General features: G+C 38.0%; 1 protein-coding gene across 2 annotated transcripts in view; it reads right to left on the bottom strand.

Moving 5' to 3' along the window:
* LOC121316055 (serologically defined colon cancer antigen 8 homolog) overlaps positions 1-16,025 on the bottom strand; it is a 147,626-nt gene that overhangs the window by 73,695 nt on the left and 57,906 nt on the right. For both annotated transcript variants that reach the window (XM_041250775.1, XM_041250774.1), the window contains exon 14: positions 541-668. In XM_041250775.1, coding sequence (XP_041106709.1) covers positions 541-668 — 128 coding nt within the window. The remainder of the gene's footprint in view (positions 1-540; positions 669-16,025) is intronic.

Here is a 16,025-nt window from a genome sequence, read left to right as displayed (position 1 = left end):
GTTATCATCATCTAGAGGCAATCCTGTCTTAAATAACTATTAAAAACTTGGCTGCTTAAAAAAAAAAATCTCATTAGTCTGTCAGAGTGGCCATTATATGCTTAGAGAAGGAAATGCTCTGTGGTATTAAAGGGCTAATTCCTTAAGCCTGGTGTATTTCCCGCTGTGCTTCTGATGCCACTTCTCTTTAGACAACATGTGTGCCCACAAAACCCAGCCAAAAAGAAGCCCTTTGTTTTTCTCACTGTTCTGGCATCAGCTCACTTTAAGTTTCTCGAACACAGGTAAATAAACTCATAATCCAGATGGCGCAACAGATGTGAGAGCAGCATTCTGAAATCAACAGACACTAGGCAGCGCTTCCCATTTTCTCTTTTAAATGCTAACTAATATGTAATTCAGAACCTCCAGTGTAGTGAGCATCTGCTCCCTTTGGCCAGCCAAAGGTTACAGGTGTTCCTGATGTCATTTCTCAGTGAGGTGTGGGCCCCAGCTCTGAGAGCAAGGTGGCTTGGCATGGCTGAACTGTCGACCACCTACCGCTCTTCTCATGCTGAGCCTCCATTTGCTGCATCTTCTGTATCAGCTCTTGCTCACGATGTTGGGCCTGGAAGGTCAAGGCCTTCACGTCGTCGCTGCGGCAGCAGACAGCAGCCTCTTTCTCCAGCCTGAAAAATAATGGAAAAGAATTAGAGCTTCGTGCAAGAGAAGGCAGAGGTGCTGCAGCTGAAAAGTCAGGCAATGGCTGTGCCAAAAGTAGCAGGCACTTTGTCAGACAGCAGCCAGTTTACCAGGCAGTAAAAGCATGCAGTCTGACATGACATTTGTCCCTTTACCTCTTCCTGTAGTGCACAAGACAGACTGGCATGACTTGAACTGAATATGCTTGAATATGCAAAAAAAAAAAAAAAAAAAACCTTTGTTGAAATGGATGAATATTTAAGTAACTAATTTTTACAACTGCAAGAATGTGTCATGCATGGGGTCCCTTAGTGGCTCACCTGGTAAAAGCACAGCTGCCTGGTGTGCAGGATGAGTCATGCAGTCAAGGGAGCACAGGTTCGCGTCCTGGCTTTGTGAAGTCACATGTTTTTTGGTGGTGATTCTAGAGGGAACGTTGCGTTGGCACTGGTGCTCCCACGGGCTAGGGAGGCAAAACCGACAGTGACTGTTTCTCCTCATCAAGCTAAAAGCGGACTATACTGGCCGGGCACCTAGTGAGCTGAGGAAGACACTTGCTGGCCTGGCCTTTGTCCTCCAGAGCCCAGTAGCTCTCTGACATCCACTCTACAGTCCCTAGTGTAAAAGGAAGCTGGTTTGATCTGGTGATCGGACACCCACTGAACCTTTCGTTCTTCTGAGCTGTGTGGAAAATTGCTGCGGCGAGGGAAAAAAATAATTGGACATATGGGGAGATAATCAGGGGTAAAATAATTAGGCACTCTAAATTTTAAAAAAAATGTGACGTGCATGTATCACTAATGAAAATATTTCATACAGAAAAATATTTTGAAGACACTGAGAAATCCTTCTAGTCAAAATATTTATTTTGAATTGTTTTCTTTTAGTATTAGGACTTTTGAGTCTTTTACAGTTATGGATGATATACATAAGTATCATCCATATACGGCAACATAGGACTGCACCCACTGCATTGATTGGGTAAGAAATTATTAAATATCTAAGCCAGGTATACATACTGACCTCCTAGAAAGAGTTGAGGTAGGTTTGGGTTGGGGTGGGGGTTTACAATACTAGACATAGAACAGCTACTTGCTTTATTAAGGGAACATTCTTTGGTTCTGAAGCCATACCACCAAGTCCCCTAAGTGGGCACTATTCAAGTGGTGGACTATTTTATTGTGGATACCATAGCCTTTTCAACTCCTGCACTTGAAACATCATGCAGATTGCCATGAGCAGTGGCCAAAATGTCCAAATGCTACAGAATTGCTGAATTGGCAGAGTAAACAGAAATTTGGAAACTGGCTTTGTTAATACACATCTACCAATGCTTATTTGTAATTGAGCTAATGATACCGATTTCCTTCAGAGTAACTGTACCACCAGACTTTTAAAGCAAACTGGCTTTTGGTGTGTGAGAGAAAATGGGTGTCTGCCATGTTAAAATGCAGCATATACTGTCATTCTTAAAACGTAGCATGCACCTTGAGCAAAACATGCATGACTGAGTATAATGAGAACAACTTCTTTTCTACTCTATCAAAAACAATATACAATATAGAATACCATTACAAAAGTATATTACATACCTTGTATATAGTGAGCAACCTGTATATAACGTGAACGTTTTCTGTAAGACGGTTTTCTATAAATATGTAATACAGTCTAAACATGTATGTTCTCCTTTTTGAAAGCAATGATTTTGAGGCTACATGATATAAAAGCTCTCCCTTGTTTTTGTTTCAGAACTTTTTGAGCTGGAGTATTTTGTCAAAATATATATTCTCAGCAGCTGACCAACTAGTAGATTATATATAAAGTAAGTAATTAAACTTAATAATATGCAAAGAAATGAACAAATAACAATATAATGCTTAGACCTTCAAGACTTCAAGTAAAGTTTCCTACACAACACTGCACTAAATACAATGACAAGTTGTACTTCTTGACATCTGTGTTATTGTCTGTGCAGAGGATGACTACCAAAAATAAAATTTTAAGTGCCGACCTAGTTCCCAAACTGTTGGCCATCCAAGCTACGCCGATTTATCATCTGCCTCCATAACAATGAATCAACTGCATTCTTCAAGCTGAACCCCACTGTTTTGTTCCCATCCTGCAAAAAAGCAATTGCCACCCTACAGTGCGGTTTTGCTTTGTGCATTATTTACCCTCTGTCACGCACTTATTTAGCTGTCGGTCCTATAGCTTTCAGAGTTTTTTTTTTTCTGCGCTCTCTCCCCCTCCCTTTTTTCTTTAACTAAACTGGCTCTGGCTCCCTCCATCTGGTCCCCCTTCCTTCAGCAGCCCCGCACCTGTTCACACCTCCTCTCCTGTTGGATTCCACTGAACATTTCCTCCTCTGCCAGGGCCATTCTGGCACTCGCAACCTTTCTGTCATTCAATCCATCTGTCAGAAGTGAACTTTGTTTACCGCCAGCTTCTGCTTTCTTCAAGAAGCACAAGCCCCTCAAGGTCATTGTCAAATGAACTGTCGGCACCAATTTGGAACCCACCCCCCCGCCCACCCTTCTCCACAACACCCCCAGCCCCATTTTTCACACATATGCATGCATTAATTAATACTTTTTGATTAACTATACCAATCCTACTGAAAATGGTGGAGTGACATTTTTTAATAGTAAAAGAATGCTCCTTATTTAAAAAAATGCTGCAGTTCTCTCACAATCACATTTACTTTCATTAAAAAAAAAGCATCCATAGTTTAGCCTTCTGTGTATTTTGACAGAAAGCAGACCTTGCTGACAGTTACATTACGGACACACCTCACCCCTCTTTGAAACCTCCTTGCCAAAAATAAGAGGCATGCTCCTGCTGCTAGTCCTATGATAGTACTTGACATCTTCAAGGTCTGTTTTCTACTATTCATTATAATGTCCTCTAACAGCTACTGGTCCAGTATCAGGAACCCAAACAGACATACAAAAAGAGATTTGATTGTATATTTTTTTCAAATGCTGCTTTTAGTATACTCACAATTCACAAAACATCTATTCTGAATCTTATTAAATAAGTAAACTACTGGATTCTTGATCCTTAGGTTTTATTTGCGCCTTAGTCTCCCTCAGTCTAACCTACCCATTTATCTAATCTGTCAACCACACTTTTTTTGAAGATAAATCTATATAATAAACATTATTCTGTGTTTGGAAAGTCAGGATGCTTTATATTGCTATAATAAGATGATCAATAAGGAATACAATATTATCGTTTCTTCATTAGTGCAGTAGCTAAACAGTTTAATAAGAATATTATATGCAGGCTTTTTGTGAAGTACATTCCATATGCTACATTGAAAAAAAATCATATATACAATGTACTCCGTTTCTAAGCCTCACATCCTCCCTGGATGATTTGATTCTTATAAACGGTTGATTCTTAAAAGCGGACCGATATGATTACTGTGGTGAAGTGCTGCAGAATCAGTATGTTAGTTTGAGAATAAGAGCTTTGTTCCCTGCAGTGTAATGGGTTTACCATTGGGTCATGAGTTGAGTAAGTTTAACCAATGGGAGAGTCAAACCTCTGGTGTCCAATCATGAGTGAGCAGAGGTGGGACATAAATATGTTAGGCCTTAAGTGGTGTAACAATAGCTGAATTTTGCATGACATTTACAAATTAAAAAAAAAAAAATGTCATCATACAACAGAGGCATCGTAGTGGATTTGGTTATGAATCAATTTTCAAGAAGAACTTTCTCAGAAAAAAGGATTTTTTAAAAAAGGATGCATATACCACAAATACCCAAACTGACACAGGAAGTGAAGGGATATATTCGCCACTTCTAGATTTTTTAGTTTCTATTGATTTAGAAGTATTACTGTGCAGGACAGCCGCTATAAGATCGTTACCTTCATTAATCCATCCACATTTTTAATCTACCGATTAATTAACTAATACCCATAGATCAGTGATCCAAAACTCAGTCCTGGAGGGCCGGTGTCCCTGCAGGTTTTTATTCCAACTGCACCCTAAAGTACTTTATTGGACCTTATTAGAAGCTTAATTGGTCCAACTAACTAATTTAGGGTATGGTTAGAACAAAAACCAGGAGGGACACCAGCCCTCCATGACCTGAGTTGTGCACCACTGCCATAGATTAACCGATCAAAAATTTTAATCATACATACATACACACATACATACACAGTCAACCTGGGTTAATTTGACATCCCACTGGGATGCCATTTAGTGTTGACTTATCCGAGGTGTGAGTTAGTTAACCACGGGTGCACATGAGCCATGGCATTAACATGCATGTAAGTAACAAAACTCACACACTTACAGTATTTACAGGTTTATTTTTATTTTTCATGTCCTTATGTAAATCGGTTGAAAGAACTGCAGTGAATGAATCAATCAGTTACAGTGTACAGTACTGTACAAACTCTGTACAACTCGTATAATTCGATGAAATAAGAACTAATACAATAACTACAGTGTTATTTAAATGAAAACAATTCAACCATAAACTGCACAAATTGTTGACTATGCTTTTAGGTATTGACTTGTACTGTTTAATTTGACGGCTTAAATAGCAAAGGTTAACAAATTTATATTCTACAGAATTAACACGCTGAACAAAAAAAATAATAAGCAACTTACAGTTTCACACAGAAATTAAGCATTGTCGACTGTTTCGCATGCAAAAACACACACTTTGAAAGTTCTGCTGACAAGCGTGTTATCCCGAACAACCTGAGCTTTAAAGCCAATTTCGAAAGAGAACTCGTTTCTTGCTTGTCACTATGAATTAATACTGTAACCAGCTGCACTTTGGTAGTTGCGAATGAATGAATGAACTATCCGTTTCCAGAGGTCAGTCACGTGAAACAAGAGTGTCAAGTCACATGAAAATGACAGTGTCAAATTATCCACTAGTCTTTTTAATAGTTTGTATCCCTTTGGTGTCGGTAATAAGTGTCGAGTCATGAGTAAAGCAATAAGGCTAGGCTGGGTGTCCATATACCTCGAATATACAGATGCTTCAGGGATGTCAGACGGAGTGTACTACCTTCAACCCCCAAGAAGTCTGTATATTCAACATACACGGATGCCCTAAAGGGCCTTAATGCATTTGTAATCAAGGTAAAACAGTGGATTTGAGGAAAAAAAAAAAAAAAAAAAAGCAGAAATCATGTTTAAGTCAAATTTTTTTAGTTTTTTTATTAAATAAAAAATATTAAATAAAGTAGTCCCATGTATAACTCTGAACTACACAGTAAGTTAAGTAAATTAATTCAATTGAAATATGTAAAAGTCAATCATTTTATTGATAGTGTGCACATTGCCATTAGAAAAATACACCAGAGAGGTTTTTTTTCTTCCTGTCAGTGCTGACACACTGAGCGGAACAGACGTGAAGAAAAAACTCAACTACGTACTTTCAGTACTTTATTCCAAGATCTGTGTCAGAGAGGGGTGGATGATGTGCACATGTGTCTTTTTATGTTTTTCTTTAGTGTTTACAAACTGCTAAAAATACATTATTTGAAGAGACAAAGTCTGGGTGAGTGAGCATAAAGACAGCAATTTTTAATTTTTTTTTTTTTTTTTTTTGGGGGGGGGGGGGGGGGGGGGGGGTATTGGTTTCTGTTTTGCTATCTTCCAGTTCATTTAATTGTTCTTCATCCAAAATCGGCATGTCTGCTTACTACTGGGATTTTTTCCAGGCTCTGTAATTGGTCACTCAGTTTCATAGTTACAGCTGTACATCTGTAAGTGAGTGTAAGCCAAATGGCTACCAATACTGTCTGTATCCATCCAATATATGGACAGCTGGAACCTTGTTCGACCAATTACATTGCTTGTTTCACGTTCCATTACGAGCCTTGGATTTTATTCTCTCTCTCTCTCTCTCTCTCTCTCTCTCTCTCTCTCTCTCTCTCTCTCTCTCTCTCTCTCTCTCTCTCTCTCTCATCTCTATATATATATATATATATATATATATATATATATATATATATATATATATATATATATATATATATATATATATATACCACACACACACACACACACACACACACACACGCTTTCATAGGTTGAAATATGTTTAACTCAGTTAGGTATATTGTTATTGACCTGCCAATATTGTATGTATAGAATACTTTAACCTAAAAACTGTAGCAGACTGTACTGTAGTACAGACTGTACTGTAGTAGAGCCAATGCTCAAATTCCTGTGTACTGGTCCTTTAAAATACAACCTAGTCTAGAAGCATTTTTTCCTTTCAATTGCTGGAGTAAGCTTACAATAGATTCCATACTAAATGCAAAAGCATGGCGTTTTATGAGGCAGTAACAAACTTTCCAGTCAGTCCGTTAACAAGTCAGTATAATAGTTTAACCATAGTTTTGTATAGTAGTTTAACCATGCTTTTTAAATGATGAAGAATTTTACATAAACAAATAAATAAAAACCAAACAAATAAAACAGCAAATAAAACTAATAAATGTACATTGATTTATTTAGTTACTCAGTATTATTTATTGTTTATACACATATTATAAAATTGGTATTTTAAATACTCTACCCCGATTGGTTGAAACTGGTCACATGGGGGTGTGATATTACAGCATATCACCATGGGTTGGCACTTCTTTTCAAAAGGGGGTGAATCACTAATGATACCCATATGCCACTTACCTTTAAAAAACAAACAAAAAAAAAATGCAGACATTTTATTGCAATAAACATGTCTGACAAGATTTATGTAAATGGTGACCTTTCGAAACCGAAATGTACACGAGATATTAAAGGAGTCTGAATCGGTAACCAATGATTAATTTAAAGTAGTGAAAAAAGTAGTAAAAAAAAGGCAAAAGTTTCAGTGGCCGAAAAGTGCAAGTCAGTGTCATCTTAGAAAGTGCAGGCAAATCTACAAAGAAGCATGTCGAATTCACAGAGAAGGGTGGCGAATACTGAAAAACGTATGACGGAAATGAAAATGGGCAGCATTTCCGGCATATGTTTTTATTTCTGTCATGCTTAATCCAAAAATGTAATTAATAATGTATTTACTTGAATGCGTGCTTTTAATCCAACAAATATGTAAAACTGTTTTCTCCTTGTCCCATGCTTTGCATAGTTTCCTAGTTGCTGGAATTAGGAGATAATTAACATAATCATGTGAATTAAAGGAGACACACTGCTAGGAGTCGGTTGCAAGTTCAGTGTTTTGATTGTGCACCATCTTTTCTGGACTCTGGGCAAGCTGTCATACTTTGCATATGCTCACTGATTTTCTGGGTGAAGTAAAAATGGAGTGCACACAACTAAATAGCACTACATATCGCAATGCACTGAAAATTTTCTGAATGGCTCATCTCAACAGAAGTAACTTGTCATTCAAATACTGCCACCTTGTCAGTGGAGGAGAATAACAATAATGATTTGCTAAAATGTATAGTGACAAACTAATTTCTTTGAATCATGTTTGTTATAAACATGTGCAAATATTTTTCAAAACTCTGGTTCTGACCTGTGACGGGGCACACCCAGGTCCCTGTGTGCATATGTATTATTTGGTTGTGTTATTAAATGTATGGTTTAGTGGATGATAACCCAATGTTTTGGTTATTACTGTTTTACAGCTTGGATGGGGTTAAAATGCCCCATCCAGATAAAATCATGAGAATGCATGATCAATAGCGAGTGATTACTAACAAACTGGCTGTTGACCACGCATATGAGAAACCCTTTGCCAAATGTGGACGGGGGGATAAACTAGGTAATTGATAGCCAGTTAAATCCCTCGGCCACAATATAAAAACAAGCAGCTTTGGCTGAACAGGGTTCAATGTGTTCAGAGGCTGAACAGGATGCAAGTGGTAAAACAAGAGAGTCAATAGTAAAAAGCAATTGCTACCCATGCTTGTTTACACCAGTACGATACTTGTTTTCATTTTGTGTCTTTTGTATCTGCCTCTTTGTTTTGGCCATAGTACCTTTTGTTTTGTATAAGTGTTCTGTTTGTTTAAACTTTTTATTTGTTATTAAATCTGCGCACCAGCGCATTCATTACCTGTCCTGACTTACTTCTTCCTGGTCTGACATCACCACAAAGTCATCCTGTTCACATGACCTCACTAGCGCTGGGTCAAAATCATGGTAGTACAGATAGTAAGATAATTAATGTTTGGAAAAATAAAAAAATATAGATTTTTTTCTTGGTGTAGTAAAAACAGAGTACATAGAACTAAAATAGCATTGCACATAAATTATGTTTTTTAAATTATTAAATGCATCCATGCAACACCCCAGTCACTGCAGCCTACTGTATATCTTTAACAGTTTAAAACTCTATTTGGCTTTGTGCATAAAGTTAATGTTTTGCCTACTAAAACATCAAACTAAACTGATGTGAGATAGTATAATAATAATAACAATAATAACTTTAATTTGATATATTGTGAACAATATGAAAAAAACTAAATTAGGAACACAGCAATAACAATAATAATAACAAATAATAATAACAACAAATAATAAACAGTCAATTCAAAAATACATTCAAAAACAGGTGAAATACAAATAAAAACCAATTCCTAAGATCATAAAAACAATAATTACAAAATAAGTTTTAAGAACAAGTCTACTGGATCACTGTAAAAAAGGCTTCTGAGAACAAGAGTGGATTTAAAATTCAGCACTGATGTGGAGTCTCGAATGCAGCCGGGCACAGAGTTCCAGCAAGAGTAACACATCTTGGAACCAAAGGTTTTAGAAGTACAGAGTTTGACGATCCAAGCTGTCTTCCAGGGCTGAGAAGGTCCATAATGTAACTAGGACCCTGACTGTGCAAAGCCTTGTATGTCAGCAACATCTTGTGCATGCACCCTCTAATCATCAGCTCCTTAATTTAATTTAAATGCCCCACAATCAATTTTCAATCACATAATATGATTCTTTGGTGCCTGTTTCCTGTATTATTCAATTGTTCAGTCTTCTATGCACAGATTATAATGAAAGTTCTGTTATTTTTATAAGGAAGTTTTAGCTGGAATGACACAGGCCCTGTTGAATCCATAGCGCTGATGTGTTATTATAAAAACCCGAAATACACACACATGCAATTGATGTAGATCTAGATTGTCATGCATGTCATGTACAAGCGTTGCTACAGCTCATACAGCAGAACACAGCAAAGCTGTGAAAAAGCATCACCTTTTTTCACATGTTTTTGTTAACACTTTAAAGGAAGTGCCTGTAGCTCTCTTATAATGAACTTCTGAAATATACTATATAAAAAAAATCATAACCCTGGTTACCTGAAATAGAAATGCATCCATTACATAATTCTGAGACTTACCAAAACTGTCATGCAGTGATTGGCAATGTCATCACGCCAGTCTCCACCCCTCCTGGAAGGCTTTAGGCTCCATGATGACAGTTGAACAGCACCAATTAATTTTGTTTCTTATTCGGCCTGCTGCATGTAATGTACACAGCAACTGAAGATTGTAATGGATACATTTCTATTTCACGTACAATAGGTCAGCCGACCAAGGAACAGCCAGGGCTGTCGGAGGGTGAGGAGGACTGGACAGAGATCGTCTGCCACATTCTGTCCATCTGCTCTTTTAAACCTTCACAGGGTGGGGCCCAAGAAGGCTTCTTCTTCTTTGTCTTGCGCAGGGGTGGAGAGGAAGAGGACAATGACAAAGAGGAGCCTCTACCCTTGGAACGCCGGCTGCGCAGGGTGTGGACAGCCTCTCTGCTCCACAGAGGGAGAGTGCGGCCTTTGAGCCGGGGTGAGAGAGTCTAAGGGCTCCTTTAACCGAGTGTCTTCTGAGGGCAGAGCAGAGCTCGCAAAAAGAGCGATCCTTCATGGCTTGAGACGCATGCTCAATCCCCAGGCAGGAACACGACTTGGTGCGAGGCTGTCGCAACCCGGTGCAGTGCATGGCTGGTACCAGTGAACACTGTACGGGCCAGTGTAGTACCGGTTGGTGCTGGTGCAGCTGTGGCTCATTGCGGTACTGAGGCTGCTGTGACCCTGTACGGTGCACAGGCCAGGTACCGGTGACTAATGCACAGGCCGAAGCTGCAGGTGCAGCCAGCTCAGTGTTGTGCACAGGCAACCACATGATATCAGGAGTGGCTGGAAGCAACTGCACAGACCACTGGCAACAACAACAGGGGTACCGTAGCAGAGGGTACGTGTGCCCGCTTGATAGCCTGAGCTAAAAAGCCTTCACAGCGTGGTGCTAAAAAGCTGCCCACCGCTGTGACATGAACACAGAGACCAGCTCTCCGATGGGAAGGCTCCTGCCAATGGATCGGTTGGTGTAGCCAGCCAGCTGAGCACCAGAGTGTTCGTACAGGAGCACGAGTCAACAAACACAATCTGGTTTCAGGAAATGCTGCTAACTGAAAAAACAGCAACTCACGTAGTGCACTTGGAAAAGAAAAACCGCAGGGAAAGCAACATACAGGCAGTTTCTCCCACTATACAATAATATAGTGACAACAGACACTGTACAAAATTATTATATATATAAAACACACACACACACACATATACAAAATGCCTGAACCCAGACTAGGTAGCACTAATACAAGACTATCTAGGCACAGATAGCTTGAAAAATCTCCACAAATACAACTCCAACCGTGACACAGAGAGAAGGATGAACAAAATATTCAGCGATTAACTCTGCAAGGAAACACTCTGGAATTATAAAAGTTTTCGAATCAGGCTGAAAAAAAAAATGCAGCTGTTCAACTGTCATCATGGAGCCTAGTGCCTTCCAGGAGGGGCAGAGACTGGTGTGGTGACATTGCCTGTCACTGCATGACAGCTTTGGTAAATCTCACAATTTTCAGATAAACAATGTTAACCCGTTATGTAATGGATACATTTTGTCCTTGAAAGGGAGCTTGTACAGGACTTGGGCCTTGTGAGTGAATGTGCCAAAAATCAAAGTTCTTTCTCAAAGTGTCAGATTCCAAGCAAAGGGGTAGATTCAACCATCTAATTTCTTCCTATGCATGATATTGCTATTTGCATAATTAACCCTTTCCTTGCAAGCAACTCACAGAAATATTGCCACCCAGCTCCGGGATACCTTAAGCAAATATGTACTTTTATGTAAATCATTATAGGTCCTGCTTTATTTTAAGGGACATGTTTTCTTTTTGTTTATAAACTGTTAATAACTAGTTTACTATCAACTAAAGTCATTCATTTTTTGTTAATATAACCTTTTTATAAACTAATAAAAATGGCCACATAAAAATGTTCAGTAAGCATCAGGCACCAAACATCAGGATTGATAACTCACCATTGATGGGGTTACATTTGTTTAAAGGCTCTTTAAAGATGCTACTTTAATAATGTTTTGTAAATTATACCAGGTTTTAAATTGGTTACAATATATTAACTCATCATTAACACAAAATGAAGAATACTAGTTAACATTTTTTTTATTTTTTTTATGTTGTCTATGTTACGGTATTTGACTGTGAGTTCAGGAGCTTCTCTTTAGTTCTAGCTGCCTAAGTATTAGTAAGCACCAAAGTGCACAGAAGGTCATTGCAGTAACAGCTACTCAGAATGATTGAAAATATCACAAAAGAGGGCAGCAAACAAAGTAAGAAAATACAAGCTGAAGCTAGGTACTAATTCTTCAACAAAACACAACATAGACTTGGGACTATATTTGTATTGATGCACAATTTGTGAAGTAAACCAACCAACAATTTATTAAGAGACCTTGACTTTGACCTACTGAATATGGCTCCCGTTTTCTCGTTTTAAAAATTACTCCAAATTGGCTGAATTCATTCCATTAAAATTGTATCAAGTGATAACCCTCCAGATAGCTGTGTGGTCCTGTGGTTAAAAAAAAAAAAAAGGGCTTGTAACCAGGAGGTCCCCGGTTCAAATCCTGGCTCAATCACTAACTCACTGCGAGACCTTGAGCAAGTCACTTAACCTCCTTGTGCTCTGTCTTTCGGGTGAGACGTTGTAAGTGACTGCAGCAGATTCACAGTTCACCCTAGTCTCTGTAAGTTGCCTTGGATAAAGGTCTCTGGTAATTAAACAAATAATAAAAGAGTACCGATCTGAATGAAGGTGGATCAGTGGTGGCATCAGTGGGTTTCCACAAGGTTCTTGTAGACATCTAATGGAATTCTAGTGCAGTAGTGTGTCAGAGAAGTTGGAGCCTTTAGGCACTGACAAATATGAGGCACTGATGCTCAACTGGAGTTGTGGTTCTTATTCTTTGAACCACTCAAAAAACAATCTTGACATTGAACAACATTACCTGTATGACAAAAAAGTTGATGGACATTGCCCATTCCTAGTATTAACAAGCATTTAAATAAACTAGAAATGCAGCACTTATTTATCTTTAAAATATTCTATTAAAGCTTCAAATTAATCACAATCATCAATTTCTTTCTGTTAATAAATACTTAATACCCTGGCACTTCCCTAACTTCCCTGTAAGGTATGGATGTGGATTTCAGTACTCAAAGGCTTAGGCACGAAGTTTTCTAATTAACATTTGCAGACGTATGCAAGTCACATCAAAATTGCTTCTTCAGATTAAAAGTTAAGAAAAAGAAAGTTTTAGAGCTACTTTATAAATAATGTGGAACAAGAGAGAAAAAAAAAATGAGAAGACATGGCAAGGTCTTATCTCAGGCCAATGGGCACACCACTGTAAACATCATGGTACGCCACGGTTACCCAGCAGACTTCCTCTCTGTGGTCAGCCTTCCCAGCTGCCCTATCCGTTACTGTCTGATTAGTTCTGCTAAGCAGCCCCTCCCCTGCCAGCTTTCAGTGCCATCTGTTCTAGACAAGATGGCTGCTGCCCAGCAATCTGAGGCTGCCCTCCTACCTGGCACCCAGCAACCATCCTTACCCCAAAGTGCTAACACAGGTTCTCGCTGCTGGCAGAGTCAGGATTTCATTACTACTACTTTGACAAGAGCAGGGTTGTTTGTAATTTCTCTTTTATCCCGGTTCTGATTGTACAACCACCACCCACTGACTCTGTTTGCTGCAGTTTTGTTGCTCACAGATTTTACTCTCCACATTAATCTCCCTCTGGCATATTACTGCAGCTGTTCTATATTTTATTCATTTTCAAATTCCCACCCTTTAGCAAAAAAAAAAAAAAAAAAAAAAAAAAAAAAAAAAAAAAAACACATTCTATTTTATTGCAATTTTTTTTTTTTTGCTTTAAATGGCAAAAAAACAAACGAACGACAGCTTACCCGTTCCCTCTTTGAATATTGTAACTGCAACGCTCAGTGGAGAGGAAGTAGTCAAACCATTAAGAAAGATCATAGCCATGCTAGTTCAGTTGCAAGTGCAGTTTTTCTAAAAACAGAATATAAGATCTTAATTATTTTGCTCAATGAGATTGACTTGCAGTTTTTTGGTACTAATTAAAACACAGAAATTGCACATGTGTGTATGTATGTATGTATGAAAAGATATATCCTCCGATTCTGACGCTCCCAACAACTTGTGCTAAACAATGTCATTGCAAAGTTTCCTAACAATTGGATTAGTGGTTGTCTGGATATCTATAAGATGCAAGTGAAACAAACAGAGGAGGGGTGGACATATATCTCCATAGTTCCCTAGATTCAGATACTCTCAATAATTTAACTTAAATTTCCTTACAAGGCTTTATCATAATTGGATAGGCAGTTCTATAAATATATGCAGCAAGTGTGACATGCATACATAGATATAGTAAGTACAGAAGGGAAGACAGGTAGAGTGTTCGACCACCTAAAAAGATGTTGCTTTGCACACCATTTCAATATGCTTTAACAGTATTTAAAGAAAAAAAATTATAATTTAGACATTGGATTACTTTAAGATTATTCTGCCTTACAATAAGTGCAACATATTTGTGTTTGTTGCTTGCAAAAGTATTTTTAAACCTATATTTTCATCGAATTAGTTACTAGCCAATAGCGATAGCTTACCTATCGTGCCTGGATGCAGTAGTAAAAAAAAAAAAAATACCTCTCCTTAAAAGAAAATGTGTTCCCTATCCACCTTCCTCATCCAAGAGGTTAAAAGGAAGGGACCCTTTGAGTGCTGAAGCACAATACTGATCATGTAAACTGTGAAATCAATTGCTTTATTGATCAGTCTCTAGATGAAATTGGTTGACTTTACCAGGGTAGAATCAATTTTCAGGTAATCATTTCTTAATCAATTTTACTAGGAACAAACCATGTAAATAAGGGGGTCAATAAATCACACCCAAGGGACATCATCAGTGTGAATAATATAGTTAAAGGGTAGCTTTATATATATCCACGGCTGTTTACTGACCCCTGTGTGTTATTTTTGGGTAAGATGTTATCAGTGCCTTTTTCAGGTTCAGTTTAAAGGGTTGTTGTTTTCAACATTTCAGAAAGAAAACTGCCAGTCGCCACATTTGAAAAACACAGCTCATTTACTTCAGAAGGATGTGAACACAGTGGTAGGATTATTCTAGATCCTTCATTGCCCAATGCACAGCGGGCAACTAATCCAACAGACATTGGTTCCATGCAAGTGGACCAGGGAGGAAAAGACAAACAACCAACATGTCCTGAAGACAGAATTAGAATAAGTTTGATGTAGCTACCGCTACCTGAGCGAACATTTATTTATTGATATAATGTCCTTCTGTTTGTCTAAAATAACTACTGCAGTCCACTGAAAGCAGGGCTGTAATGAAGGGTACACTTTGACCTTCCCAGGTTCGGGAAGGATGGTTTAAACCTTTGATGGTACTCATTTGCAGAATTTACTGGTGACATCACCATAACTACAAGTTTCTATTTGATTTAAAATCCTACTATTTTATAGGTAATCCATATAAATGGAATAAGACGTTCACATGTAGTTTAAAAATGTTATATAGTTTTCTTGTATATTACATCTTGTAACGCGCTTTGTGATGGTGTTCCACTATGAAAGGCACTATATAATATACTATATTGATTGATTAAATAAAAATACATGTTTATGTACATGTAATTGATGATGCTTGCAATATATTCACTAAGCTTGCATTGCAGTAGCACCTTTTTGCAGCCAATTAAAAAAAAAAAAAAAAAAAAAAAAAAAAAACAGTAGCTGACTTAGGCAAAATTAAGCTTTATTTAAACAGTCACCATTCCAAGCAGATTATCAGTCAGACTTTACTACTACAGTACTCTCCGGCTAAGAGAACACCCCTTGGGAAGCAACAGCCAAAGTGTTCTTTAAGACCTTGGTAGCCACCAGATACAATATGACTCAATAAATAAAGTAATATAAAATTACTTGTCATGATGCACGTGCATC

Source organism: Polyodon spathula, chromosome 5 (assembly GCF_017654505.1).
Source record: "Polyodon spathula isolate WHYD16114869_AA chromosome 5, ASM1765450v1, whole genome shotgun sequence".
Classification (NCBI taxonomy): domain Eukaryota; kingdom Metazoa; phylum Chordata; class Actinopteri; order Acipenseriformes; family Polyodontidae; genus Polyodon; species Polyodon spathula.
This window is presented reverse-complemented; position numbering and strand designations above follow the sequence as displayed.